At 66.0% G+C, this 27,866-nt stretch overlaps 1 protein-coding gene and 1 long non-coding RNA gene across 9 annotated transcripts in view; one reads left to right on the top strand and one right to left on the bottom strand.

Moving 5' to 3' along the window:
• Positions 1-27,866, top strand: part of AATK (apoptosis associated tyrosine kinase) — a 33,590-nt gene that overhangs the window by 3,151 nt on the left and 2,573 nt on the right. Inside the window, exons 2-11 of one of the 6 annotated variants that reach the window (XM_053212475.1) lie at positions 13,547-13,680; positions 16,566-16,713; positions 19,019-19,098; positions 19,573-19,691; positions 19,809-19,974; positions 20,807-20,940; positions 23,034-23,118; positions 23,211-23,332; positions 24,603-24,752; positions 25,202-27,809. In XM_053212475.1, coding sequence (XP_053068450.1) covers positions 13,547-13,680; positions 16,566-16,713; positions 19,019-19,098; positions 19,573-19,691; positions 19,809-19,974; positions 20,807-20,940; positions 23,034-23,118; positions 23,211-23,332; positions 24,603-24,752; positions 25,202-27,809 — 3,746 coding nt within the window. Of the gene's footprint in view, positions 1-13,545; positions 15,198-16,565; positions 16,714-19,018; positions 19,099-19,572; positions 19,692-19,808; positions 19,975-20,806; positions 20,941-23,033; positions 23,119-23,210; positions 23,333-24,602; positions 24,753-25,201; positions 27,810-27,866 lie in introns of those variants that run through there. The other 5 variants (XM_053212478.1, XM_053212477.1, XM_053212476.1 and 2 more) reach the window with 5 other exon arrangements.
• Positions 4,069-15,694, bottom strand: LOC113596996 (uncharacterized). Of its 3 annotated transcripts, none has more exons than XR_008294332.1 (4): positions 13,294-15,694; positions 12,129-12,273; positions 7,379-10,404; positions 4,069-6,940 (listed from the first exon to the last, which is right to left on the bottom strand). It is a non-coding gene; the product is annotated as an uncharacterized LOC113596996 (long non-coding RNA). The 3 variants fall into 3 exon arrangements; XR_003417834.2 differs by having other exon boundaries at positions 12,177-12,273; XR_008294333.1 differs by lacking the exon at positions 12,129-12,273.

The following is a 27,866-nucleotide window of genomic DNA, read 5'->3' as shown; positions in this document are numbered from 1 at the left end:
CCCTGATCCCGGGGGGCCTGGGGCTGTCTGAGGGGCCGCCTCCAGGTTCTGGCTTCTCCCCGAGAGCTCCCCTCCCTGACCACGTGGCCCTCTCTGTGCCACCTCAGTTTCCTAAGCTGTAAGGTGCCCACCTCTGGGGGTCACATGAGGGTCTACGGGGTCGGTGGCGCGAAAGCAGGTGTTGGCCACGCCAGTCGAGGCTGACCCGGGGCAGGGGTCCTGTGCACTGGCTGGTGGGACTGGGGGTGTGGGAAAGCTCCTGGAAGACAAGGCAGCCCCGGCCCGTTCCCCCCGCCTCTCAGCTCATGTCGTGCCCCTGGTGGATCCTCACCCCGAGCCTGGCCCACGGGGAGCTCACTCCCAGCACAGGGTTGGGTGCAGCCAGGGCCTTAGGGTGACGCCTCAGTGGGGGGGGGGTCTGAGGGGACGAAAGGAGGGGTGTACCTAGGGGAGCTGAGGACCCCGGGGGCGCCCGGGGAACTGGCAGCGGTTTGCAAGCCCGGCTGCCCTGAGGCCTGGCCTGAGCCGGAGGCAGGAGCTCCCAGGCCCCTCTGGGACCACACAGGCAAGCGCCCTTCTTGTGCCCTCTGGGGTGGGTCCGCGGGGTGTGGGCCAGCAGGGGGAGCCATGTCCCTCCGGGCACAGGGGGAGGGGAGACGGTTTCTTTGCTTCCCACACGTTCTCCGGGAAGCCAGGCTCTGCCCTTCCCTCAGTGGGGCTGTTTCTCCCCCACAGGGCCCTGCACCCACGCAAAGAGGCTCACACACACTCGTACACGCGTGAACGCTCACGGATGCACACATGCCCTCCCGTGAGTGAAAGTGATACACACACCCACGCACGTGCTCACGCAGACTCCTGTGCGCACACATATAACCTCACACACACCCCCCCTCCTCATGTGCACTCGCACACATACGTGCTCATACACACTTGTACGCACACATATAAACCTCGCACACACCTGCACTCGTGTGCACACACACGCACGTGCATTCTCACCCACCTGTGCACACACCCGCACTCCTGTGCGCACGCACACACATGTGCTCACACGCATGTGGTCACACACTGTGCACACATATAAGCCGTCGCACACGCCTACACTCCTCATGTGCACACGCACGTACAGGTGCACGCCTGCACACGTGCCCCTTCACATCGATGAACACACACGTGCACCTCGTGCGGACATGCCGGGGCAGAGCCTGCCCGTTAATAACATGTGTGGTCACCTGCTGGGGCTGGAGAGTGTCCCTTGGGCGCAGTTAGCCCTGAGTGTGGCCTTCTGACCCGCCGGCTGCCCGTCCGTGCTGCCCCGGCCTGCCTCTGACCTGAACTTGGGGCTGGCCGGGACCTGATCCCTCCGAGGCCAGACCATCTCCCCGGCCTTGGGTGACCTTGCGCCGGGCATATTACTGCCTCTGGCTTCTGTGCATGGACTTTGCCACCACCTTGTCCTTGGGGATCCCGGCCCATGAACCCCGCCAGGGCCGTGACCTCCTGGTTGTCGCACCCACAGCCCCATTCTGCTGTTGATTTCCGCTGGCCTGGGTGGGTACTAGGGCATCCTGGGTGGGGTCATGGCTGAGGGGAGAACCAGATCCCGCCTCCCCCTCGGCCCCCAGCTCCATCACTGCTCTCCTTGAAGTCATGGGGGCAGGGATGTCTGTGCCCGAAGCAGGTGGCCTGGGGCTCCGGGGTCCAGAGCTCTCTGTCCCGGTGGCTGGCCCTCAAAGGCTGCCTCTGCTGTCCCCCGGCCACGGAGCCTTTCCCAAGGGTGGGCCCCTCGACCCACAGTCTTTCCTGGGGGCGCGTGCCTCTCCTTTATCTGGGAAACTCCCCCACGTACCCCATCTTCCCTGCCACAGTGGGCTCCTGGGGGGAATAGTGTCCCCCGCCGAAGTTCCTGTCCATCTGGAGCCTCAGGATGGGAGTCTTCGTAGGTGTTCAGGGTGGGCCTAAGTCCCGTGGCTGAGGTCCTTGCGGGAAAGTGGGAGGCCTCCTGGCACCCCCAGAAACTGGGAAAGGCCGGCAGGACCCGGAGGGAGCGTGGCCCTGACCCGAGGACTTCTGGCTCCCAGCGCTGTTGTGCCCCGTCCCCGCTGGTGATGTGCCGTCCGGCAGCCCCTGGTGGCTCCGAGCCTGCCTCCCGCCCTCAGCCTGCCTCCGCCACCTGTGCAGACGGGGCGGCTGTCCCCACCTGGTGGAGCCTTGGGAAGAAAGTGAGGCGACCACGCGCAGGCATCCTCAGGACCTGCCTGTCGCACGGGAAGGGGCGCCAGTGGGACGGCGGCCCGAGGCCTCCCCGCCCCCCGCAGAGGAAGCAGCAGAGGAAGCGAGGGCAGGGGACGCAGGGCCGGAGGCCAGTTCCCAGGCGGCCTGTCTGGGCCGTGTCCATGCCAAGCCCCCCCCCACCCCCGGGCTTCCTCGGGCAGTGGCAGGGCCGAGGCGGGGCGCCTGGGGGCCCCGAGTAGGGTCAGGGGTCTCCGGAGAGTCACTCTGGGGTGAGACCAGCGGTCGGAGCCACGTGGGAGCGGCCGCCCGGAGCGGGTAAGTGGGGGTTTCTGGGAGGACAGGGGCCGCTCTCCACCGTCGGGCCCCGGGGGACGGGGGCTTGTGGTCGCGAGGCCCAGCCTCTGCTCTGGGGAGGAGGAAGTGGCAGGACAGGAGTGGGCAGGGCCAGTGCAGTGGCTGGGCGGCCTAGGGGTCGGCGCGTGTGCATGAGGCGGTGGGATCCTGGCGACGGGGTCACCTCCCACGGTGGGGTGTGGCCGGACCTGGCCTTGCTCAGCCCTGGCGAGGGTGCGGTGGTGCCCCTCCCCATGAGGGGTGTGCCCACCTGCCGGTCAGGGTGCCCTGGCCGCTGGCCTTGGGCTGGCCGGGGAGACAAGCTGTCCGTCCGTGGGAGCCAGGCCGGGAGCAGGGGAGCCCGGGTCCCACCTCTGGACTCCGCCGAGGCCTCCCCTGTGCTGAGGCCGGCGTGGGAGCCCGGCAGCAGGATGGTTCTGAGGACGCCGTCTTGGGGACTTGGGGAGTCCTCGTCGGGGTCTGGCTCCGGGGAGGGTCCCACAGGCTTCGTGCCATGTTAAAATTCTTAATGATTTTGAACAAGGGGCTGCGGGGCCGCCTGTGGTCCCCAGCAGGTGCGGGGGCTCCGACCCCCCGAGTAGGAGGACCCAGGGCCTCCAGTGGCTGTTGCTTGGCCTCAGGCCAGGCGGGTGGGTTGTTTGTCGGGTGTCCGTCCCACTCACGCCGATGGCACTGTTCCTCCAGTGACCTGGTGTGGACGGCCATTGCCTTCTGTCCCCGACTTCCCTATGACAGCATTGTTGAGATATAATTCACATTCCAAGGGACTCACCCCGCCCCTGGCTTTTTCTTTAATTTCTGAGAGGGGGAGGGGCGGGGGGGGACAGAGGCTCTAAGCAGGCTCCACGTGGACAGCAGCGAACCCGATGGACGCGGGGCTTGAACTCAGGAACTGCGCGATCATGACCTGAGCTGGTCACATGCTCAACCGACTGAGCCGCCCAGGCGCCCCGGACTCACCTCCTTGGAAGCGCGTACTCTGGTGGTGTTTACTGCATTCACGGAGTCGTGCAACCGTCCGAGCGGCGGGTGTCCCCATGCTGGTGTCCCCATGCTGACCACCAGGCCCTCCCCACTCCCTGCCCCCCACCGGCACCGCGTGTGCCTCCAGGGGCTGGCCTCACGGGCACATTTCGTGTCCACAAGTTGCGCAGCGCGGGGTCTCCCTTGTCCCCCCCCCCCCCCCGTCGGGGCCCTGCTGGGAGAGGGGCTGAAGCCGCTCGGGGTGGGGGCAGCCGCAGTGGACGCCGTGGGCCGCCCAGCGCGTGGTGGCCGCCAACCCAGGGCGCCCCGCGGCAGCCTCACTTGCCTTTTCCCACCACCTGGCGCCTTCGAGGCCTTTCCGGGGCCTTGTTGCCCGTTTGCACGTCTCTTCTGTGAACGCCCGTTACAGCCTCTCCCTCATCGGTTGGGCGTGGTGTGGACGCGTCCTGGGCCAAGCTCCTGGCCAGACACAGGTGTCGTGGCTGGCGCTCGCGCTTCTGAGCGGGCTGCGCACCCCCCCAAGAGGCAGCTTCCAGCGCCCGTGGGTGATCCACCCAAAGGAACGATCTTGCTCAGATCAAAGCCGCGTAGCCTTGGAAGAGGCTGTCCTGGTCCTCGGTGGGGCCTGGGCTCCTTCTGCTGGGCCCATGGGCGCATTCCTGCTCGTGGCCGAGGCTGCCCCTGGCCTGGGCGACGTCCCTGCCTTCCTCCTTCCCTAGCCGGCCTCACCCCAACTCTGCCCTGCATGGGGTCCAGGCAGAAACTTGGAGGCAAGGATGTCAGGAGATCTGGGCTGGGGCGAGCCTGGCCTGGTGGCCCCTTGGCCTCTACCAAGCTGCTGTCCCCCAGCAGCCCCCGCCCCGCCGGGCTCAAGAGAAAGCACTCATCTATCCAGCTCCGGCCCCTCGAGGCAGCCTCGTGCCGGGCGTGTGTCAGAACGGGGTCCCCGGGTGAACACAACAGTCGGCCTGCTTTCCCGGGGTGTCACCCACAGGCCCCCAGGGGGAGTGCGGGCCTTGGACGTGCTGCATGTCTCAGAAGGACAGGAGGACGAGGCCGGGGACCAAGTGGGAGGAGCATTTGTGCAGAGGGGACTGTGTGTCAGCCAGAGGGGAGCATAGAGGCAGGCCGTGGCACCCATGTTAGCGGTCCTCGCCCAGACCCCCAGGCCCCCTCCTCAGGACCAGCTGTGAGAGTGCACCCATGGTGCAGGAGGGGGCTCTGATGTGGATGGTGGCCAGGCCTGGGCTTTCTCATGTGTCACTGGACAGCGTGCAGATTGCAGAACTTCCTTCCGTCCCTGTGTTTGTGACAAGCTGGCCTGATGTGGGGCAGAGCCGGCCGGCTGCTCATCTGGCCCTGGGGTTCGGTCCTGGGGCGGAACCTGGAGGGAGCCCCCAGGGGTGTGCCCCCCCCCCAAACCGCCAGTGTGCGCTCCAGAGCACGCGCGTGATGGCAGGGAGTGCGTGTGTGTGCAGGTGTGAGCGTGCAAGTGTGTGTGCACGTATCTGGGAGCAGGCACGTGCGTGTGCATGTGAGGGCCTAGAGGTGTGCCTGGGTGTGCGTGGGTGGGAGACTGAACACATGAAAGCTTGTGAGCGTAGGACCAAATGTGTATGTACTTAAGTGTGTGTGTGTGTGTGTGTGTGTGTGCGCGCACGTGCGTGTGAGTGCCCGTGTGTGAGGACGTGGGGACCTGTGTGCTGTCCCTCCCCCCTTCTCCGGAAGGAAGGCCCCGGGCCCCCCGCGGAGGTATCCTGCCCCTGGGGAGCTGGAACCCAGGCTTCCCCCTCTTAGGCTCTGGGTGAGGTTCTAGGTCCCGACCCACAGCGACAGCAGGAAGGGGCTGATACCGGCCACGCCGGCTGCCGGGCCGCCCTCCGTGGATCTGTGGTCGGGGGCTCCGGAAAGAGCCCTCTCGGGTAAGCGGCTGCCGTGACCCCACTTGGCCCCTGGCCACAGCCGCCCGGGCAGGCCGTCTGCACCTGCAGGGCTTTGAGCCGTGACCGCCGGCTCCAGGCCTGTCGCTCTAGGTGGACACTTGTCTCTCTTGGAGGGGGCGTGCCTTCACCTCACGGCCCCACCTCTGTCTTTGGGGTGCACGACTGTTCAGATCACCTGCTCACCGTCCAGCCCTGTGTGCACGTCCCCCGCCCCCTGTCCTGCACAGAGCAGGAGACCGGGACTCGGGGGTGAGAGGTTTGGAAGGTTCTGCGGTGGGGGCAGTGGGCCACAGCCTCCCCACCCAGACGCACCTGCGGGGGGCGGAGGCTGGGCAGCTGCGACCCTGCCCAGAGTCGGGTTCTGAGGTGGGGAGGACGTGGTCAGGTGAGCCTCGGGGCCGCGCGTGACGGTTCTGGACACAGCCCCGGCTCTTGTGGGGCGTCTCCTGCAGGTGTGGCTTTCGTCTCAGGGGGCCCGCGTGTGTCTCTGGCTGCCACTCCCACCCCGGCAGCCTGCAGCCCCCCTTACAGACAAGTGGGGGCTCTGGTTTCAGTCCCCGGTCCGTCCTGTCATCGTTCCTGCTGATCTCTGAGATCGGGGGGAAGAAGGGAGGAAACGCACGAGCCTGGGTCCCCCTGGGAGGCGCCTGGCCACACGAGGGCCCAGACCTGGTGGAGGGCGCCCGTGTCCCCACTCCAGAATTCCGCTCCTCTAGGGAAAACTTCCACGTCTGGGCCCACAGACCAACCGTCGTGGAGGACCTCAGCCCCCTCCGCCCCCAGCACTGGCTCTGCTTCCAGGACGGCTGGTGGGGGTGGGGACCTCTCCTGCCGGCCACCCCCCTGCCCCGGGAACCCCAGAATCCTGCTGACTCCTGCTTGCTTCGGCAGGGGGCTGGGAGATGGGGGTGTCAGGGGCAGACGATGGGGTCAGTGGGGCCTCCCTGGGACGTTGGCCCCTGACACCCTGGGCACGCAAACTGCCACCCTTAACACTGTTCACTTGCCTCATCCTGTTAACTCAGCAGAACGCCCTCCTGGCTGTGGTTCCTTCCTGTGCAGGACCCCGTTTGCGTCACCGGGCATGGGGGCAGGGGGACTGGTGCCAGGATGTCCTCAGACGCCCGGCCGAGGCCCCGCCCCGGGCCTGCGGCTGATCCCCGCGCTGGAGTCCCCGTGGGCTGGGCAGCCTGGGCAGGCCACGTGAGGAGCCCGGGGCGCACTGGGCTGGGCTGGGGACCCCTCGGCTGCTCCTGCTGGGGAGTGAGCTCTCCGTGGTGCGAGCAGCAGAGGGCATCAGGCCTCGATGGACAGTACTCTCTGTTGTGGACGTGACCCTTGACCTGGCCTCCACGGGCGTCTGAGTGCTCTCTGGACACTTTGAAGTCGAGGTGAAGCTCACGTAACGTAAAGGGGACCGTCTGGAAGTGAGCGATGCAGGGTATTTAGTGCCCAGTGTCATGCACCCACCCCTCTGGTTCCAGAACATTCTCCTCACCCCGTAACAACACAACGAGCCACCAGCAGCCACTCCCCGTCGCACGGCCCCTGGCAAACACCCCCTGTTTTCTGCTGCTCTGGAGACTCCACACCCGTGGGGCCTCACGACGCTTACTTCCCGTTAAAAAATCATGGCATCGGGGCGCCTGGGGGGCTCAGCTGGCTGAGCATCTGCCCCTGGGTCAGGTCACGATCTCATGGGTTGAGAGTTCGAGACCCATGTCGGGCTCTGCGCTGTCCCCCTTGCTCTGCCCCTCCCCCACGAGTTCTTTCTCTCTCTCTCTCTCTCCCCCTCAGAATAAAATATATAAAAATTAAACAAAAATCATGGCATCTTAGTGGTCAGACTGCTCACTTACCCTTCAGAGCAGATGCCAGGTGGACAGCAGGGGGTGGCCTCTCCAGAGGAGACTGGGGAAACCGAGGCACGTGGCTTCGAGGTTGGAGGGTTGACGGGCCCCGCCCTCGCTCCTTCAGCATGGCCCCCGAGTACTGCCTGTGTCTCAGGCCCCCAGGGACGTCCCCTCACGCCAAGCCCGTGGGCAAGTGGGGCTCAGCGTGGATGGCTCAGAGGGGCCATCGGTGGGTGGTGCTTTTGAAGATGGCGCCCGCCTGGGTGAGGAATGGCCTGGAAGCTTCAGACCCCTGAAGGTTGGACAGGGTGTGGGGGGCCGAGCCCAGGACTCGGTGACGCCGGGGCCCTGTTCTGCGTGCTCTGCGGCCGTGGGGGTCTTTCCAGATGGAACGATGGGCTGTGAGTGAGAATTACAGGAGATGACACACGCTAGATTCTAGAGACCGCGTGCTCGGCAGCGGCCATATGGAATGTGCCAGCAACGAGCAGGCGGTAAGCGGCTTCTGCCGCCCCAGACGGGCACCGCTCACGGTTTGAGAGATTTTCTTCCAGGTGAATTTTTTTTTCTTAACACAACCGTGACCTGGATTTAGGAGCAGTCCTGCCTCTTGCTTTCCACCTTATCGACGTGTGACTGACATAGACTCAACCACGCCCGTTGATGGTTGGCCCTCGGGAGACCTCGCGCGTGGTTTGGGGGGGCCCCCCGACCCCTTGGCCGCACAGTCACGTGACGGACACTTGCCCGGCGCCCAAACGTGTCCTCGTGTGTCTTCCTTCTCCTGAGTAGCATCACGTTGAGATTTCCACTTTGAAAACTTCTTCAGCTCACTTTCTCTGGCTCCTTTGCAGATACACCGTTTTGTTCAATCCTTCCTTACTGGTGGACTCTTCCTTACTGGTCCTTCTTAGAACCGTCACCGTAGCGAATGCGTGGGACGTGTGTCTGTCTTCGGAGTTAGCGCTCTCATTCCTCCGTTCATTTATTCAGGACTTGTGCACCCTCCGGGTTAGTCTCTTGGTTGAAATTCCCAGACAAGGTGGGGACGCCTGGGTGGCTCAGTCGGTTGAGCGTCTGACTTCAGCTCAGGTCCTGATCTCTCGGTTCGTGAGCTCGAGCCCCGCACGGGGCTCTGTGCTGACAGTGCGGAGCCTGCTTGGGATCTTCTGTCCCCCTCTCTCTGTCTGCCCCTCCCACCCAAATAAATCAACATTAAAAAATAAATAAATTCCCAGACAAGGAATCACTTGGCCAACGAGAAGCTCGGTCCCCAAGGAGCTGCACCCACATCTCTGAACCGTTTTCCAGTTGATTCTCCGATTCTCGCACGGGGAGCCTGGCGGCTGCTTCTGGTGCCCTGGCTTCAGCGAGGACGGGGGGTTCTGGGAACTCGCTCAGGCCGGAAGCGGACTTCGTGTTTCGAGTTGCGCCTCTTTGATTACAGCCGAGGCTGATCGTTTCCTTGCGGGCTTTGCTTAGTCTGTTTGTTTGTGTTATGGGGTCTTAACGTATTTTTTTTTTTTAATTTTCGCTGATGGTGGGCCCTGTAGAGTAATGCTACCCGTCTTGTGATAGGTGTTCTGTAAATCGTTTTTCCTGGTTTGCCATGCGCCCTCAATTTGGGGCTTTTATGGAACATACGTTTTTATGGAGCGAAACCCATCGATATTTTGTGATTCCCTCTGTTGCTTTCAGCTTAAACATTCTTTTCCACGAAGAAGCCTGGTGTCTCCCTCTTTTCTTCTCCGGTGCTGTGATTTGACTTCCAGATGTCAGTTTGAAGATACTGCGGTGTGTGGGGACGTGGCTCTTCCCCTGCACGGTCCCTCCATCCCGCCACCGCCTGTGTTCTGTGTGGGGTCTTCTGGCCGGCCGGCCTGGCTCCGGGCTGTCCCTTCAGGCCCTGGCTCCCCACATGTCCCGCAGCAGCACGTGCGTGCTGGTAACAATCACCACTTTTCCATGTGTGATCAGCCACAGACACACGGCCACCCCCCCTCTCTGCTTGTTGTAGCTTCTGTCACCAGGTTAGAGTTTCATCCCCCTTAGGGTCACAGGACTCGCTGACAGACGACTGGTGGTGGGGGCGGTGATCTAGGTCATGTGACAGTCCCGCCCAGACACCTGTCCCCACCTGATGGCAGAAACAAGTCACATTTTCCTTTTACGGGAAGCCCAGCCCGGCACCTGGTTCTGTTCTGACCTGTGCCTTGTCCATCTCCCTTCCAGGTCCCCAGAAATGCTCTGTCCCCTCCGCAACCTGGAAGGGAGACCTCGGTACACAGCAGGTGCCCCATAAATGTGAGGCACTGCTCCTAAACGTGGCCGTACAGTTTTCCAGAACGCGGTGCCTCCTGTGGGAAAGACCCGGCCGCGTTGGACCGTGGTGCCCGGGCCACCAGGCCATCGAGGAGGCGTCCCGTTCGGGGCAGGGTGGAGGCTGACCCGTGGACGGTGACAGGACCTGGGGTCTCTGCCTCACTTTCTGTGTTGCTTCTGCAGTGGATGGAAGTGTTTTCTTAAATGTAACTGGCGGGGTGCCTGAGTGGCTCATTTGGTTGAGCGTCCAACTCCGGCTCGGGTCATGGTCTCGCGGTTCGTGGGTTCGAGCCCCGCGTCGGGCTCTGGGCTGACAGCTCGGGGCCTGGAGCCCACTTCGGATTCTGTGTCTCCCTCTGTCTGCCCCTCCGCTGCTTGCACTCTGTCTCTCGCGTTATCTCAAAAATAAATAAACATTAAAAAAAAATGTAACTGGCAAAAGACGGTCCAGTGCCATAAACGGCCCCTGCAGGAGGGCATGTGCAGAGGCGGGACCAGGGACAGGGTGGCCGGGATGCTGGCTGGTTCTGGTCGGCAGAGCCAGCGCCTGCAATGACACGGTGCCTGCTGTGTGCGCGGTAGCTTTTGTTGTCCCTTCTCATGGGCGTTTCCATTTCCTGAACGTGTTGGCTTTGACGTCTCGTGTCTTCACGTGAAGGAGCCGTACTCTGTGGTCCCTTCTGTGTGGGTTCACGTGCTTACAGCAGGACCTTAATGACAACAGAAAAGCCCCTTTTATGCCCCAACTGTGACCCACCCAGCCCGCGGGGCACTGAAGGTGGCAGGGAGGGCCCTAGCTGCTGCTTTTAGGAGGCCCCCCCTGGGGTTTTCCTCTAGAACCACCCCCGTCCCCACCCACCCCCACCTCCTACAGCTGCCCCCAGGCTGTAGCCGCCCCTCAAGGGGTTTGGTTCGACCTGTGCTTCCGGCCACCCACAGGCCCTGCAGTGTTCCAACCCTGTTTTCAGTGAACTTGCTCCCTGCCCCCAGTTCTGCACACGGAGGGGAGGCTGAGGGTGGAGGCTGAAGGTGGAGGCTGAGGGTGGAGGCTGAGCGTGGAGGCTGAGGGTGGAGGCTAAAGGTGGAGGCTAAAGGTGGAGGCTGAGGGTGGAGGCTGAGGGTGGAGGCTGAGCGTGGAGGCTGAGCGTGGAGGCTGAGGGTGGAGGCTAAAGGTGGAGGCTGAGCGTGGAGGCTGAGGGTGGAGGCTGAGGTGGAGGCTAAAGGTGGAGGCTAAAGGTGGAGGTTGAGCGTGGAGGCTGAGGGTGGAGGCTGAGCGTGGAGGCTGAGGGTGGAGGCTGAGCGTGGAGGCTGAGAGTGGAGGCTGAGGGTGGAGGCTAAAGGTGGAGGCTGAGCGTGGAGGCTGAGGGTGGAGGCTGAGCGTGGAGGCTGAGGGTGGAGGCTAAAGGTGGAGGCTAAAGGTGGAGGCTGAGGGTGGAGGCTGAGCGTGGAGGCTGAGCGTGGAGGCTGAGGGTGGAGGCTAAAGGTGGAGGCTGAGCGTGGAGGCTGAGGGTGGAGGCTGAGCGTGGAGGCTGAGGGTGGAGGCTAAAGGTGGAGGTTGAGCGTGGAGGTTGAGCGTGGAGGCTGAGGGTGGAGGCTGAGCGTGGAAGCTGAGGGTGGAGGCTGAGCGTGGAGGCTGAGGGTGGAGGCTGAGGGTGGAGGCTGAGCGTGGAGGCTGAGGGTGGAGGCTAAAGGTGGAGGCTGAGGGTGGAGGCTGAGCGTGGAGGCTGAGGGTGGAGGCTGAGGGTGGAGGCTAAAGGTGGAGGTTGAGCATGGAGGCTGAGGGTGGAGGCTGAGCGTGGATGCTGAGGGTGGAGGCTGAGGGTGGAGGCTAAAGGTGGAGGTTGAGCGTGGAGGCTGAGGGTGGAGGCTGAGCGTGGAGGCTGAGGGTGGAGGCTGAAGCTGGGCCTCCTGAGGTAGTTGTGCCCCGCAGCAGCCTGTGCAGCCCTGCCGGGTGGGTGGCTGTTGCACCACGGTGCCTGCTGTCTTCCTCAAGGACCCAGCGGGCCGGAAGCCCTGCCCCAGGCTGCAGGAGCAGCCAGGAGAGGGAGGTGCAGGATTGCGTGTGCAGGTGGGGGCATCTGGAGAGGAGCGTGCTGGGTGCCCAGTGGGTCCCCATGGCAGTGGAGCGGCCTTGAGGGCTCTGGCTGCTCCCTGGGGGTGCGGGGATCTCCAGCCCCGGGAGGAAACGCCACGGGCCAGCGCCTGTGGGCCGTGTGCTATCAGGTGTTGGAGCCCAGTGCACGACTTTCAACACACACACCCGACTTGGCCTGCAGAGGCCCTGGGGGGGTGTCCGCTTTGGACCCCTGGGGCACCGGGACACGGCCTGTGGCTGCCCTCCACGCAGGTTTCCTCCTGGTGCAGGCCCGGCCGGTTTCCCCTGCCACGGTGGCCCCGTCCTCCTGGCTCTCTGGCCCTGCCCGGCCCCTGCTACCTGGGCCCCTCCATCTTCCGTGTGGGTGTGGGGAATGAGCTTGGAGACCTGAGCGGGAGTCCAGGCTGTGTTCGCCATCTTTCCAGGCCCTCGGGCTCACACTGCCTCCAGGCGGCCCTCCCAGATGCCACGTTAGCTTGGGTTCCTATGTCGGCACAGAAGGCATGGGGACAGGGGCACGTCAGTCGGAGGTCAGCTCTGCCACCCTAGGCAGGCTCCTCACTTTCATGGAGCCTTCATTTCTTCCTGTCCATCGGGGTCAGGCCTGAGGGCCACCTCAGTGACCATTTGGGACCCCCGAGGCCCTGCTGAGACTGGGTCTGTCCTGAACTGATGGGCTCGGGATGCCAGGTGTGCTGGGCTGGGTGGCGGGTTGGGGGATCGGCCACTGGGGGCTGAGGGGTGGGGATGCTTGGTGTGTGCAGAGGAATTGGGGGCAGAAAGCCTCCAGGGGCCAAATCGGGGATGGACAGACAGAAGTCTTTGGGGGAAGGGGGTGCAGTGTGACAGGACAGGAGGGGCAGGCCTGCCGTGCTGGCCCGTGGACACCAGATGAGCAGAGCTGGGGGGGGGGATGGGGGCAGCTCAGAGCCCTGGCTTGGGGGCCACCTGTATGTGCCACGTGATGCTATCCTGGCACGTCAGGTTCCCCATCTGGTGAGGGCTAGCCATGAGGGGGCCCTTGTGGACCAGTGCTGCAGAACGAGGGGTCGCTGCTGTTCCCAGGACAGAAACCGGGCGCTTCAGCAAGAGGGTGACTTGGAAAGGCCAAGCCACATGGGGGGACTCTGCTGCCCCGTGGCTGTAGCGCCACCTTCTCGGGGCAGTGGGGTCCCTGTGCCTCAGAAGCCAGACGGGCCTGGCTCATGGCTCTGGCCCCCAGCGGCACAGAGCCTGGCACGCGGCTGCCCCCACACCTCTCCCTCACAGCGTGCCCTGAGGGTCCCTCCCCGCCCTTGGGGTCCCGCAGTGTTGGCGGGTGCTGTCCTCGTAGCTTTGAGGGCATGACAGCCCCTGGCGCAGGCTCCGGAGAGGGGAGGTGGGGTGACCAAAGTCTGGAAGAGACGTGGAGGGCAGTTTCCCACAGCCCCGAGACCCTGGCCTCATGGAGGGGCGTCCGTGAACCCCCACAGCTGGGACCTGGGAAAGGCTCCAGCCGCTTTACCGCCTCCGTGTTCTCTGAGTGAGGCCGCAGCGGCACCCAGTGGCCGTCCGGGGAACTGCAGGCTCCGGGCCACGGCGGCCGCTCTGCCCTGAGCCCTGGGGCTGTGCCTGTGGGTGGCAGGTCTCAGAGCGAGGGTCAGGGCGGGCTGGGGAGGCAGGGGCTTGGCTGGGCCCTGGGTGCACCTGGAGGGAGAGGGTGAGCCTGGGGGGCCGGAGCCTTGGAGGCTGCCCCGTGACCCCCTCTTCCTCGGCAGACGGCGCCCCCCTCAGTGAGCTCTCCTGGTCGTCCTCCCTGGCTGTGGTGGCCGTGTCCTTCTCCGGGCTCTTCACTGTCATTGCCCTCATGCTGGCCTGTCTGTGCTGTAAGAAGGGTGGCATCGGGTTCAAGGTGAGGGCCGGGGGCCCAAGGGGATGCGGACGGGATCCCAAGGGTTGGGCTCTCTTGTGCCCACTCGGCACTGAGCCTCCCTCCCCTGGGGGGCTGCCTACAGGAGGGCCGTGGAGGCCAGCCCACTGTCTCCCCCATTTTGGACCCCCTCTGTGTGGGCATGTCCCAGCTCAGGGCCAGGCCACTCAGTGCCGCGCATGGGTTGGGCACTCTGGGACAGTGAGGATGGGCCTTGCAAGGGCTCACGGGGGGGGGGGGGGGGAGGCTCCTGAGCCGGTGTGGGAGGGGGCTCGCTTCCCCAGACGCCCCTGACTCCCCCGTGGAGGAGGAGGGCTCTTGGCCCAGCGGTCCTCAAGTTCCTGCTCATTCGAACCGACAACAGGAAACCAAAGCCACCCAGACACGCTTTCCCTGCACCAAAACCACCTTGCCAGCCGGACCTGGGGCATCTTCTGCCCCACAAGGTGGGGATCGTGTGCCGGAGCCAGAAATCAGGGTGACTGTGCGCAGCGGTAGTGGTCATTGCTACTCACGGAGCATCAGCTAAATGCACAGCCCCGTCTTCACTACGGCCGCTCCCCAGAGTTACATTCCCAAGGGTCCTGGGCTGAATTCTGGGGCCCCCTCCTGAGGATGATGACCGAGGGGTACCCCCTGGAGAGCTGTCCCCCCCACCCTGCCATGTCTGGTTGCAGCTCTGAGCGGGGAGGACCAGGGGGAGAAGCTGGCAGTTGAGAACCCCAAGCAGAGGCTCCCTGCTGCCCCCGCCCCCCCTCCCACATGGGTCGAGTTCCTGCCAACTTAGCAAATAGCGGGCTGGGCTGTGGTCATTCACCCCCTGCCCTGGGCTGGAGGTCGGATTCCTGGGCCTGGCGAGTTGGGGAGGGGAGGGGCCGTCCTGTGGCACCCATCAGTGTCCACACCAAGTGGCCCACACCCCGTTTTAGAAAAATAGCGCCCCCCCCTGGTATGGCATGTCACGGAGTGGGGGCCCGCAGGAGCTGCCCGCCTGCCTGGTGAGGACGAGGAACTTGCCTGTTACAGAGGCCACCCTACCAGGCCCCTCAGTGCCTCTGTGGCAGGGCTGTGGCTCCTTGCACCCTGCCCTGGCTAGACTGTCTCCCTGACCTGCGGGCACCCAGCATCTGGGCCAGGCAGGATCCTGGGGCCAGAGCCGTGAGGTCATGGGGGGTGGGGGGCGGGGGAGCCTTGTATAGGTCAGCCCCTCCTCAGGGTACTGTGAGAACAAGGCCCCAAACAAGGACGAGCCTCGGCCCCTCCTACCCTTGCCCTCCTCGCCTCCTGGAGAACATGGTGCCCAGAACATTCCAGCCCCAGTACGTGTTGGTGGGAGGGCCTGCCTACACCGGGGGCTCCTGCCTGGCCTCTGGGGGCCCAGGGCTGGGCACCCCCGGGAGCTTGCTGGGAGAAGGGGCTGGGCAGCGATGCTCACACTGTCCTACTTGATTGCCCGCTGTGCCGGAATCATCCAGCGGGCTGTCAGGCAGCACCATCAGGTATGGGCTGGGCTAGGCCCCGGTGGGGTGTGTGGGCCTACAGCTGCAGCATCCCAGGGCCCCGAGGGTGGTCTTGAGGGCCCTGGGCAGGGGGGTCGTCGCAGGCACCAGCCCCTTCCCCCTGCCCCCAATGTTCTGTCCTCTCTGGGGGCCAGGACAGGGACTGGCCCACAGGGACACCAGCAGGGGGTCCCCAGTCACCCCTGGAAGCTGAGAACACAGAGACCAGGGGAAAGGAGGGTCCTGGTGTCACGCAGCACTGAGGGAGAAACCTAGGCCCCCTGGCTCCCAGTCCAGCTGCCTGTCCATATGGGTGGGGCCCTCCAGGCCTCAGTTTCCCCACCTGGGCAGTCCGGTTGTGGGCTCCAGGGAGGAGAGCTACTATTGTTTGAGTAGGAGTTGTTTTGCATCAGGCTCTGGATTTCCGAGACTTTGGCTCTCCTCCGGAATGTGCTCTGGACCTGGGGGAAGGGGTCTTCCCCACAGAGAGGTGCAGCAGCGGCCAGGTGGGGCCCAGCCCCGGGCTGCCCAGGCCAGGCTCTTAAGGAGCCCTGGGAGCGGGTAAAGGCCCACCTGGGTCAAGGTCCAGGGGGACGGCTGTGGAAGGCGGCAGGGTGCCTGGCCTGGGGGTGGAGGTGGGGGTGGGCTCCCTGCTCTGGGCACTCAGGAAGGCTCTTTGTCTGGAAGGGGTAGGGGCACTTAGATGCCCCTCCACTGGGGTGGGGGGGGGTGTGGTGAGGTCCCCCCCATCCCCGTCCTGTCCCCACTCTCCAGCCCTAACCTTGAGGTTGAGTTCACAGGCTGGGCGGGGCTCGGGCTGCAGTGGGGAGGGGTGGCAGACAGAGGAGTCGGGGGCTGACTGGATGGGCAGGGGCAGCTGGCCTCGGCCTCTCGGTCTCCTGTCTCTGGCCCCACCGCCGCCCCCGCTGGCCGCTGGTCGCTGGTCGGGGTGGACCGGGCTGGGCCAGGCGCTGCTGCCCTGGGGCTCATGGCCCCCCAGGCTTGAGACTCTGGCCTTGGGAGGCTGGTTTTCCTCACAACCAACCAACCAACCAACCAACCAACACAAATAGCAGCCCTCTGGCCCTCTGGGCAGCTGGTGTCCCTGGTCCCCTGGAGGGGGAGGGGCTCGGAGGGCCGCGTGTCCTCTGCCCTGAGGAGCGAGAGGAGGGGTACAAGGGGCAGCCGGCAGGTGCCCCAACTCTAGGTCAGGCCCCCCAGCCCGCTCCACCCCCAGGTCCAGAAGAGGTGATAGCTCGGTCCTTTCTGAGCCTGTCCTGTACCCTGTGACCGTCCCCTCCCCTGCCCTGCCCTCGTCCCCGGAGTCCTGGTGCTCCCCGTGAGCCTGGCACCCACCTACCGCTGCAGGAGTTTGAGAATGCTGAGGGGGAAGAGTACGCAGCAGGCTTCTCGGCACAGGGCTCCCCTGCCTCGGGGGCTCCGAACGGGCCAGACGTGTATGTCCTGCCACTCACCGAGGTCTCCCTGCCCATGGCCAAGCAGCCGGGGCGCTCAGGTGAGTAGGCCCCCCAGTAGGCCCAGCTGGTGTGCAGAAGGTGCGACTCGGGCCTCAGCAGCCGGTGCCCCCCCCCCCCGGGCGGGGGTGGCAAAGGGCTGGCGTGTGCCCCCTTCTGCTGGGACTGGGGGCGCCGCGGGCAGGCCTGGGTCAGCCTGCCCGCCAGCTCCCCCACCTGGGGGCTGCTGTGCGAAGGGGTGGCCACGGGGGCGAGGGACCTGTTGCCCTGGTCCTGGGATGGGCTGCCCGTGTGCAGGGAGGAGGGGCTCCTCCGCTGTCCCTGGACGCTTGACCCCAGACCACCCCCTCAGCTCCGGCTGGCCACGCCGGCACATGGGCCCCATTGTGCCCAGTGGGTGGGGCCCACCCACTCGGGGAGGAGGGGCTCTTTGGGGCTCCCTCTGTGGGCGGGGCTGTGAATGGGCCTTTTGCTCAGGCCTTGGGGGTGGGGCAGGTGCAGGCAGGGGCCCCCCTCCCATAGTAGCTTCCTTGCCTGGCCTCCTGTTTGTTCCCCACCCTGGGGTCTCCCCACCAGGGTGACCACCCACAGGGCAGATGTGGGCCCGAGCTTGCGAGGTTATAGGTCAGCATCCAAGCTGGGCTTTGAACCTGCCTGCTGGAGGCCGTCCCTGTGGAAGCCCCTAAGTGTGTCTGGAGCCTGGGGTGGGAGACGGTCCCTGGCTTCATTCGGTTCCATGGCAGCCTGATCTCAAGTCGTCTCCCTAGAGCCTCCTAGGCAAGGCCGGTGCCCACTCCAGCTCCTCCAGGAGCACCTTGGGAAGGCTGTCAGGCCCCGGGGTGGGGGTGGGAGGGAAGGGGACAGCCTGTTGCTGTGGTCATGAGCTGGCCCACCCCACCCGCTCTGTTCCACACCTTCCCAGGCCCGTGACCCTGAAGCCCAGACTTCATCAAGGGCTGCGGGCCCCCAAGGCACTGGTCTGGGTCCTCAGCCCGAGGGCCCAGGGTTCCATGGGTATCACCACCCCCACCCCCCGAGTCAGCGTCAGGCAGGAGCCAGGGCCTGGGGCTCAAAGGCATGTGCACATCTGTTGACTGGCCCGAATCAACACCCCATAAAACCCTGAAGGTAGACACCCTGCTGTAGGAGGCCCCCCTGACCTTCCTGGGTGACCGTGGGGCTCTCTGAGCCTGTGCTGACCCTGGACACTGTAACTGGTGGGGGAGCCAAGGGTCATCCCAGGGGACACTCCCTTCCCCCCCCATGTCCCTCCCCGCCCCCCCGCCAGCCTGGGCCTGTCCCCTGCCAGCAGTGTCGGGGACCTTGAAGAATCTTTGAGACTTGGCTTCTCCCACCCCTCAGGGGACTGTCCCTGAGGGTGGGGGGTCGGGGCGTAGGAGCAAGCGGCCGCCGCCGGCTTTCTCCATTTCTGTAGCTCACGTGTAGTTCTGTAGGGTTCCCCATCTCTGGGGACGGGAGAGACTTCAGGTGATGCCGGGGTCAAGGGCTAAAACCCTGAGTAACAAGTATCACCTGGACCTGGAGAATGTGGAGGAGTCCGCAGGCTGGGGCCCAGGGACGGGAGCCCCGAGATTCAGGGCCTGTGCAACCCCCATCCTAAGTTCTGCTCAGCATCAAGGTCAATATTCTCTGGGAGCAGCCCCCCACCCCCGAGGCTCTCCTGGCATCCCAGGCCCAGCCCTGTCCCCTGGGCCCTCAGGACAGTTGGCGTGGGAGCAGAATTCGGGGAATCCCTTGGGGCACAGGGCACGAGTGGGTTCAGCAGCCCTGGCCCTTCCTCTGGGGCCCCCACTGACCCTTCCTCCCTACTGACCTCACCCAGCACAGCCTGTAGGAGAATGGGCCCTGTGTGCTCCGTACAGGGCTGTGCCAAGCAGACCCCAACAAAGGAGCCTTTGGTGTGCCTGGTGCTGGAATGCCAGCCTGTGGCAGGGGTGAGGGGACTGGCTGCTCCGGGGCCCTCCTCCCCACGGGCTGGGCCCCGGCCACACTGCCTGCCTGGCATTGCCTGTGCGCCCGTCCTGGCTCCAGGCCCTGCTGTCTTCAGCCTGGCTCGTCCTGGTGGCCTGGGGCACAGCCTTTGCAGACCCAGGAGAAAGATGCCCGGACGTGACTTGGAGATCTGCAGCTCCCCTGGGAGGCAGGCACCCTGTTCTTGGTGGTGGCCCCCAGCTGCAGCCCCGGCTCTGGGGGTCTCAGGGCAGCTCCCCAGAAAAGGCCAAGTGCACAACCCCTGAAGGGGCCGCCGGGTGAGGGAAGATCAGGGCAGTGACAGCCTGAGCTGGGCTCCCTGAGCCCCCCACCCCCACCCCCACCCTGTTATAGTGCAGCTGCTCAAGTCCACAGACCTGGGCCGTCACAGCCTCTTGTACCTGGAGGAGGTTGGCCACGGCTGGTTCGGGAAGGTGAGTTGCTGACCCTGGGTGGGGTGGGGGAGAGGGGTTGACCCCGTGGGCCCCTCTCTCCCCTGGCAGGCAGAGGGGCAGGGTGGAGGCCTGCTTCTCCTGGGAGCCACCCCAGCCCTGGGGTCCCCTCCCGGGGGGGGAGCCCTGCTGTCAGATGCCGGGAGGTACTTCTGAGAGGCGGGGGTCGGGGGGCAGCATCTCAGTCCTGGCTTCTCCCTGATCCCCAGCCCGGGTGGGGCAGCAACAGGTCCCTCTTCCTCCCTGCAGACCCCCAGAGAGCTGAGGACAGCTGGGGGGCTTGGGGTGACCACCAAAGAGCAAATGTTTCAGCTGGGAGGGTCCACCCAGGAGGGGCCCAGAAGCCCTTTTGCAGATGAGTGTAACGAGGCTTCCGGGCTCGGGTTCAAGGGGAGAGAGGAAGAGCAGGGACTGGAGGCGGAGCCCGGGGGGCCGTGGTGACGCCCGCCCCCACAGGTGTTCCTGGGGGAGGTGAACTCGGGCATCAGCAGCACCCAGGTGGTGGTGAAGGAGTTGAAGGCCAGCGCCAGCGTGCAGGAGCAGACGCAGTTCCTGGAGGAGGCTCAGCCCTACAGGTGGGCGGCCCCCGGGGCCGGCTGGGGCGGGGAGGGGGGGGCTGGGGGTGCGGGGCGCCGGGCCCCGTGGACAAAGCCGAGCTCTGTGCTGTCCCTGCTCCTCCCCCACCCCTGCAGAGCCAGCCCCCTTCCCCGCCCGCCCGCCCCCTCCTGCCCTGAGTTCGAGTCAGGGGGGCAGCCTGTTGGCTCCCGCAGGGCCCTGCAGCACAGCAATCTGCTTCAGTGCCTGGCACAGTGCGCGGAGGTGACCCCCTACCTGCTGGTGATGGAGTTCTGCCCCATGGTGAGTCCCCGCTGCCTGGCCCTCCAGCCCCTCCGCCCCGAGCTTCTGTCCAGGATGTTTAGAAGGAGGGCTCAGCCTCCCCACAGAGGAGACTTTGCTGAGCTGGGGACCCCTCCTCACCCTCCCATGGGCCGTACGTTCCCCCGGAGGTGGGCTCTCCGGGGCAGAGGCACCTGCAGGGGGGAGGGGGGCTCCAGGTCACTAGGAGGGTGGCTGCTGGGTCTGGGGCGGGCCCGGCCGCCTGTCCTGCTGAGTTGAGCCAGTTTCCTGAGACCCGCTTACCTCACCGGTGTGTTCTCCCGCCCGTGACTGCCTGCACGATGCCCCCAGGGCCCCTTCCCCCCCAGACAGCTCTACACCTGCTCTGAGCGGCCCTTGGCAGACATGGGTCCCTGCAGCGTGCAGGCCCCCACTGTCTGGTTTCTGGACCCCTGGCGGTAGCTGTGACCCCCTGGGGCTCCCCCAGCACGGCTGGGCCCTCCTCAGGGATTTGCCAGCTGACCCTCTGGTCGCCTGCCCTGTGTTCCCACGCGGCTGGGCGTCAGTGCTCAGATGGCCTGTCTGCCGCTTGCCAGCAGTGAGGTGGCGAGCCTATGGGCCCTGATAGTCTGCACAAGGGACGGGGTCCTCCCGGCCCCGCAGGGTTGCCTGGGTCTGCAGGGACAGTGAGGAAAGCGCCCTCTGACTGTGGAGTTGTCCTACTGAGAGCCGGCCACCAGGGGGCGGATTTGGTGGCTCCTCTGGGTAGCTGCACCCCCACGTTGCCCGCAGGCCCTGGGCGGGAGGGGCTGGGCGGAGGGCTGGGCGGTAACAGTGCTGCCCCTCTTGGCAGGGGGACCTCAAGGGCTACCTGCGAAGCTGCCGGCTGGCGGAGTCCATGGCGCCTGATCCCCTGACCCTGCAGCGCATGGCCTGCGAGGTGGCCTGTGGCGTCCTGCACCTGCATCGCAACAACTATGTGCACAGGTGAGGGGGTGCGGGGCTGGCGGCTCTCCGGGGGGTCCCCGTGAGCTCTCTGTGCGGCCTCTGCCCCTGCCTCGGGGCTTGTGTGGGGGTTAGCTGGCTTTATTTATTCAGCCTCTAGGGACCATTGTGCCAAGGAATCTGGTTAAAGAAAAACCACCAGAGAGGGTGGATGCTTGCTTCTGCAGGGGGGCCGGCTGGCCTGGGCAGCACCCGGGGGGGCCCAAGGCCCATCCTCTGTCTCCAGGGGGGTCAGAGCCACCACACTGGCCCTGCTGGCCTCTGTCTCCCTTAGACCCCGGGGGGGAACGGGGGAGGGATGGCTCTGTCCTGCTTCCCTGCCTGGCCCTGGAAGTCGGAGGGGTGGACCAGGGTGCCCAGTGTAGGAGGATGTGCCCAGAAGAAGTGGTAACAGTCAAGCGGCAATCCCCAGCCCCGGACTCTGCCCGGGCCGTCCTCCCCAACAACGTCCTGGTGCTCCCGGACTCTGCCCGGGCCGTCCTCCCCAACAACGTCCTGGTGCTCCCGGACTCTGCCCGGGCCGTCCTCCCCAACAACGTCCTGGTGCTCCCGGACTCTGCCCGGGCCGTCCTCCCCAACAACGTCCCGGTGCTCCCGGACTCTGCCCGGGCCGTCCTCCCCAACAACGTCCCGGTGCTCCCGGACTCTGCCCGGGCCGTCCTCCCCAACAACGTCCCGGTGCTCCCGGACTCTGCCCGGGCCGTCCTCCCCAACAACGTCCCGGTGCTCCCAGACTCTGCCCGGGCCGTCCTCCCCAACAACGTCCCGGTGCTCCCGGACTCTGCCCGGGCCGTCCTCCCCAACAATGTCCCGGTGCTCCCGGACTCTGCCCGGGCCGTCCTCCCCAACAATATTGTGGTGCTCCCGGACTCTGCCCAGGCTGTCCTCCCCAACAACATCCTGGTGCTCCCGGACTCTGCCCGGGCCGTCCTCCCCAACAATGTTGTGGTGCTCCCGGACTCTGCCCGGGCCGCCCTCCCCAACAATGTCCCGGTGCTCCCGGACTCTGCCCGGGCCGTCCTCCCCAACAATATCCAGGTGCTCCCAGACTCTGCCTGGGCCGTCCTCCCCAACAATGTGCTGGTGCTCCCGGACTCTTCCCAGATCGTCCTCCCCAACAATATCCTGGTGCTCCCGGACTCTTCCCAGGCCGTCCTCCCCAACAATGTCCTGGTGCTCCCGGACTCTTCCCAGGCCGTCCTCCCCAACAATATCCTGGTGCTCCCGGACTCTTCCCAGGCCGTCCTCCCCAACAATATCCTGGTGCTGAGTGATGACACATACAACTCCAGCATCAGTGATTTTGTTGAAGAGGGCAGCTGCCAGCCTCCTGACCTGCCCGCCGGGCCTGCCCAGCCCCAGGCCCCCGCACACCTGACGGGCGCAGGCCCGTCTGTGGCCCTGGTGGACGTGCGCTGGCCCCATGCTTGCCCCGGTGCCTTGTGCCCCCAGACCCCCTGTGGCCACCCAGCGGGCAGGGCAGAAGCCCGCAGCCCAAGGCCACCCGGTGGGGGTACCGATGGTGCCGCAGGTGGTCACTCCCTGCACCCACCTTGCCCTGGGCCGGAAACGGTGCCCAGCCCTGTGCGAGCAGGGCAGGGGCAGGATCCCCTGGGACACTCGGGACCTCAGTTTCCCTGCCGCTGCCCGCCTCCTGGGGAGCTGAGGGTGAGGGCGTAGTGGGCGGGAAGGAAGCCTGCAGTGGCCCTGGCTGGCTCGTGCCCGGGACAGGCCAGCAGACGTTGAGCCGCTGGGGTCAGGAGAGGGGTCCGGTAACGGCGGGGCAGTGCCTTCACGAGGGCCCTGTGGCCTGCCCCGGCCCTTTCTGGGCCTCGCTTTCCTTGTCTGCATTGTGACATTCGAGGCCCTGTCCACGTGGACGCCCCGGGGAGCCCCGTGCTGGGTGAGGGACCCGGGGCTCGGGGCAGCGGGTGGATGGGCCGCCTCTCAGACGCCCCTTCCCACCGGCTCGCGGCGATGCCCTTGGCCACAAGCGGGCTGGCCCCTCAGCGCCCCGAGTGCCCCCAGCCCAGCGCCGCCGCTGACCCCCGCCCTCCTGCCCTCCCGCCCTCCAGTGACCTGGCCCTCAGGAACTGCCTGCTCGCGGCCGACCTGACGGTGAAAATCGGCGACTACGGCCTGTCCCACGGCAAATACAGAGTAAGCGGGCAGGGCCGCGCGGGGGGTGGGGGTGGGGGGGTCAGGGCCGGCCGCCCCGCACCCTGGGGTGACCCTGGGCCCCGCGCCTGCAGGAAGACTACTTTGTGACTGCCGACCAGCTGTGGGTACCGCTGCGCTGGATCGCGCCCGAGCTGGTGGACGAGGTGCACTGTAACCTGCTGGTGGTGGACCAGACCAAGGCCAGCAACGTGTGGTGAGCGGGGGTCCCGGGGGCGCGGCCAGGGCGTGCCCCCCCGCACTCAGTGCCCGCCCTTGTTCTGTCCCCCGCCATCACAGCTCACGGCTGCCAGGCCAGGGCCCGGGGCCCGCAGGCTCGAGCGGGTCAAGTCCTCTCCCGCCCTGTGCTGGAGGGGGTGAGGGCCAGGAGAGCCACACGTGCGGTGACATGCTTCTCTGTCCCGCTTCGTCACCCTGTAGGAGGTGGGGCTGCTGGGCCACCTGTCGTTTCCCGGTGCCAGTGGCCCATGGCCCCGCCCCACCCCAGGACCCGCTGACACCCACAGACATCAGGGTTAGAGCGAGTGTGCAGGTTGGAAGGCCCACTGGGAGCGGCAGCAGGTGCCGAGTGCCCTCCGTGGAGGGGCCGGTGATCTCCCGTGACCGCCGTGTGGAGGCACCGCCCATCCTCAGCACCTGCAGCAAGTGGGGCACAGACTCAGTCCTGCAGCCTCCAGAGGCTCCGCTGCGGGGGTCCCTGTGCCTGACCAGCCCCTCCCCCAACCCCCACTCCCCGGGCCTGCCTGTCCTCCCTCTGCTCCTAGCGAGCCCTCAGAGCCTGGATCCACGGACCCACCCTCCCTCCTGAGCACCCCCGAGTCGCTTAACTGCAGCCCATCAGCCACTCCGTTCCGTCACCGATCTCCCCAACCTGCCTACCCTGCTGCACGCTGACTGGGGTCTCTTAGATGGTTCTGGGCCGGTCCCCCTGACTTCTCTGTTGCCAGATTTGTTCTGTTCCTCACGTTCCCGGTCTCCCGGGACGGCCTGGGGCCCCAAGGAGCTGGGGGAAGTATACCAGAAGGAACCCAGTCGCCTTCTCGCAGCCCTGCCTGTTCCCCGGGCCCACTCCTGCCGGGCTGGGGCGCACCTAGACTCGCCCCTCCCTCGTTCTAGCCCCCGGTGGTACCCAAGGGCTGGGAGCTTCTCCAGGCCCCCACCCCCACCCCCGGAACAGTGTCTGGCCTTCACCGCAGCAAGGGAACGAGCACACAAAGGAAAAGACCCGAGTTTGTGGAAAGGCCAGTGTGGTTTTTATTTGCCCAGGTGCCCTGGACACAGGCTTGGGCCTGGCCGGGTGGCACATCCTGCCAGTTTACTGAAGGAAAGTGCTGTCCTCTGGGAGGGGCGTCCCTAGGACACTGGTGTGGTGACAGGAGCTGCCCTGTGGTGCCCACGGCTCTGAGAGCCCACACAGCCATGCCGTGGCCAGCCACGCCGGCCCCTCTGATGGCCCTTGCCTCTAGGTCCCTGGGCGTGACCATCTGGGAGCTCTTTGAGCTGGGCGCACAGCCCTACCCCCACCACTCCGACCGGCAGGTGCTGGCCTACGCAGTCCGGGAGCAGCAGCTGAAGCTCCCCAAGCCCCAGCTGCAGCTGACGCTGTCTGACCGCTGGTGAGGACCCTGTGACGCCAGGCTCGGCAGAGTGTCCCCAGTAGGAAGGTCAAGACCACGGAGGGTGCTCTGAGTGTGAGCGCCTGGGTTTCTAGCCCCCGCTGGCTCTCCCCTCCAGGCCCCATCCTGAGCCCACAAAGAAAGGAGCCTTTTCAACCAAAACTCACCTGCAGCCGGGGCAGCGGGGGAGGGGTGCACTCACGGAAAAGTGCTTCGGCCCCCAAACCTCTGGGCCCACCTTGGGAGAGCTGGGGCTCCTGTAATGAACTTGGAAGTTCTCTTCAACGTCCTTGGAGAACTCTGAGTATGAGGAGAGGCCCCCAGACCTTCGTGCGGAGGGCCGATCTGCTCTTCTGCAGGAAGTGGGGTCCTGGCAGGGCGGTGCCCCGGGTGCGGGGTGGGCAGGGACCCCTGGGCAGGGGCTGAGCCCCAGGCCTCCCTGCCCGCAGGTACGAGGTGATGCAGTTCTGCTGGCTGCAGCCTGAACAGCGGCCCACGGCCGAGGAGGTGCACCTGCTGCTGTCCTACCTCTGTGCCAAGGGCGCCACTGAGGCGGAGGAAGAATTTGAGCGGCGCTGGCGCTCGCTGCGGCCGGGCGGGGGTGGCGCAGGCCCTGGGCTGGCAGGCCTGGCTCTGGGGGGCGCGGGCGAGCTGGCCTCCGCCTCGTCCTTCCCGCTGCTGGAGCAGTTCGCGGGCGACGGCTTCCACGCGGACGGGGACGACGTGCTGACGGTGACCGAGACGAGTCGCGGCCTCAACTTCGAGTACAAGTGGGAAGCGGGCCGCGGCGCCGAGGCCTTCCCACCCCCCGGGGCTGCAGCGAGCCCTAGCCGCACCGCTTGCCTGCAGGAGCTGTGTGCCGCTGACGGTGCGCCCCCGGGCGTGGTGCCTGTGCTCAGCGCGCACAGCCCCTCGGTGGGCAGCGAGTACTTCATCCGGCTGGAGGAGCCGACGCCCGCCGCCGGCCATGACCCTGACTGCGCCGGCTGCACCCTCAGCCCCCATGCCGTGGACCTGCTCCCCGATGGTGGTGACCAGGACGATGACTCGGAGGGCAGTGCGGCCACCTCGCTGGCCATGGAGCCCCTACTGGGCCATGTGCCGCCCCCCGAGGGGTCCTGGGGCCGCTGTGACTACCTGCATGGGAGCTGTGCCCGGGAACCGTCCTGTCCTCTGAGCTCGCCTTCACCCGGGACCCTCGTGCTGGCGGAGCCCAGGGAGGAGGATGCCGACTGGGGCACAGCTGCCTTCTGCCCACCCTTCTTGGAGGACCCAGTGGGCACGTCCCCCTCGGGCGGGGAGGAGATGGGGGCCACCGAGGCCTGCAGGGCCGCCCAGCCCAGACACTGGAGCTCCAACGTGTCCGCCAACAACAACAGTGGCAGCCGAGCACCAGGCTCCTGGGACCTGGGACACATGGCTGGCTGCATGGACTGCTGCCCTGGCCCAGAGCACACTTTACGGGCTGCCCCGGAGCTAGGCGGTCCCCTGGCCCTAGAGGACCCCACAGAGCCTCTCCTTGGGTCAAAGGGGGCCTCCTCTGGCCAGGAGCTAGGCCGCTGCTTTGGCCTTCCTCATCTGTGTCCTGCTGAGGGCCTGGCACCGGCCATCTGCCTGGTGACATCCTCCCGGACAGAGGCAGCCATTAGCCAGGCTAACAGCCCCCAGACGGAGCTCAGGCTTGCTGAGGAAGCTGAGGGCTCTGCCAGACCTCAGCTACCCCTTCCCTCTCTCCCAGCCCCATCCCAAGAGGGAGCCCTGCTTCCTGCCGAGGCGGCCAGTGCCCTCGACACCCTGCCCGCCTTGCCCACGCCTGCTGGCAGCTGGGAGACTGCCACTGAGGCAGCCCAGACCCCAGACAGCTACAGGGTTTCCCCTGAGCCGGGGGCGCCCGTCAGTGAGGATGAGGACATGACAGAGGCCACTTCTGGTGTCTTCGCTGATTTGTCCAGCGATGGCCCACTGGCCGAGAAGCCAGACGTGACTCTGGCCTTCTGCTCTTTGCAGAAGCAGGCGGGGACCCCCGACTCTGGGGACTCCCTGGATATCCCACCTTCAGCCGGTGACGGTGGTGGCTGCGAGGTCTTCAGCCCATCAGGTATTGGCACTCCCGGCGGGCAGCCCCGAGCCCTGGACAGTGGCTATGACACAGAGAACTACGAGTCCCCTGAGTTTGTGCTCAAGGAGGCACACGAGCCATGTGAGCCTGAGGCCTGTGGGGAGCTGGTCTCCGAGGAGGACAGCCCTGGGCCCGAGACTCAGCTCTCCACCTCTCTTGGTGGCCTTGGCCAGAAGAACCCCTACCGTGACTCAGCCTACTTTTCGGACCTGGATACAGAGCCTGACTGCACTTCGGGCCCCCAGGAGAAGGGAGGAGGGGACTTGACTTCCAGGCTAGAGCTGGACCTGGAGAGCTCTGGGCTGCAGGCCGCACAGCCCTCCCCTGAGTCTGGTGTGGCTGGGGGGACGCGAGGCACTGGTCCCAGAGAGGTGCTGCCGCTGCTGCCTGAGGACTTTTCTCCAGGGCCAAGTACATGCCCGGAGGGCCCCAGACCGGACCCTCCCTGGCCCCAGGGCCCTGCCCAAGGGCCTCCAGTGCCCAGCCCCGGGGGTTCCAAGATCTTCCTGCTGACTCCAGTCCCGCTGAGCTCAGAGAGCCACCTCCCTGAACTCCAGGAGGCCCCAGTACTGCCGTCCGGACCCGCCCAGCGGGAACGGACAGGTAGCCCGGGTGCCCCCAGGACCCCACTCTGCCTGGCCCTGCCGGGACTGCCCGCAGCCCCGGAGGGCCGGTCGGAGGAGGAAGAGGAGGACAGCGAGGAGAGCGATGAGTCGGATGAAGAGCTCCGCTGCTACAGCATCCAGGAGCCCAGCGAGGAGAGCGAGGAGGAGGCGCCTCCCGTGCCCGTGGTGGTGGCCGAGAGCCAGAGCGCGCGCAACCTGCGCAGTCTGCTCAAGATACCCAGCCTGTTGTCGGAGGCCTTCTGCGAGGACCTGGAGCGTAAGAAGAAAGCCGTGTCCTTCTTCGACGACGTCACCGTCTACCTCTTCGACCAGGTGCGCGGCCGGCCCCGGGCTCTGCGCGGGGGTGAAGGACCCCCCCCCCCCTCCCGC

Source organism: Acinonyx jubatus, chromosome E1, assembly GCF_027475565.1.
Source record: "Acinonyx jubatus isolate Ajub_Pintada_27869175 chromosome E1, VMU_Ajub_asm_v1.0, whole genome shotgun sequence".
Taxonomy (NCBI): Eukaryota; Metazoa; Chordata; class Mammalia; order Carnivora; family Felidae; genus Acinonyx; species Acinonyx jubatus.
The sequence above is the reverse complement of the archived record's forward strand: the minus strand, read 5'-3'. Positions and strand labels throughout refer to the sequence as shown.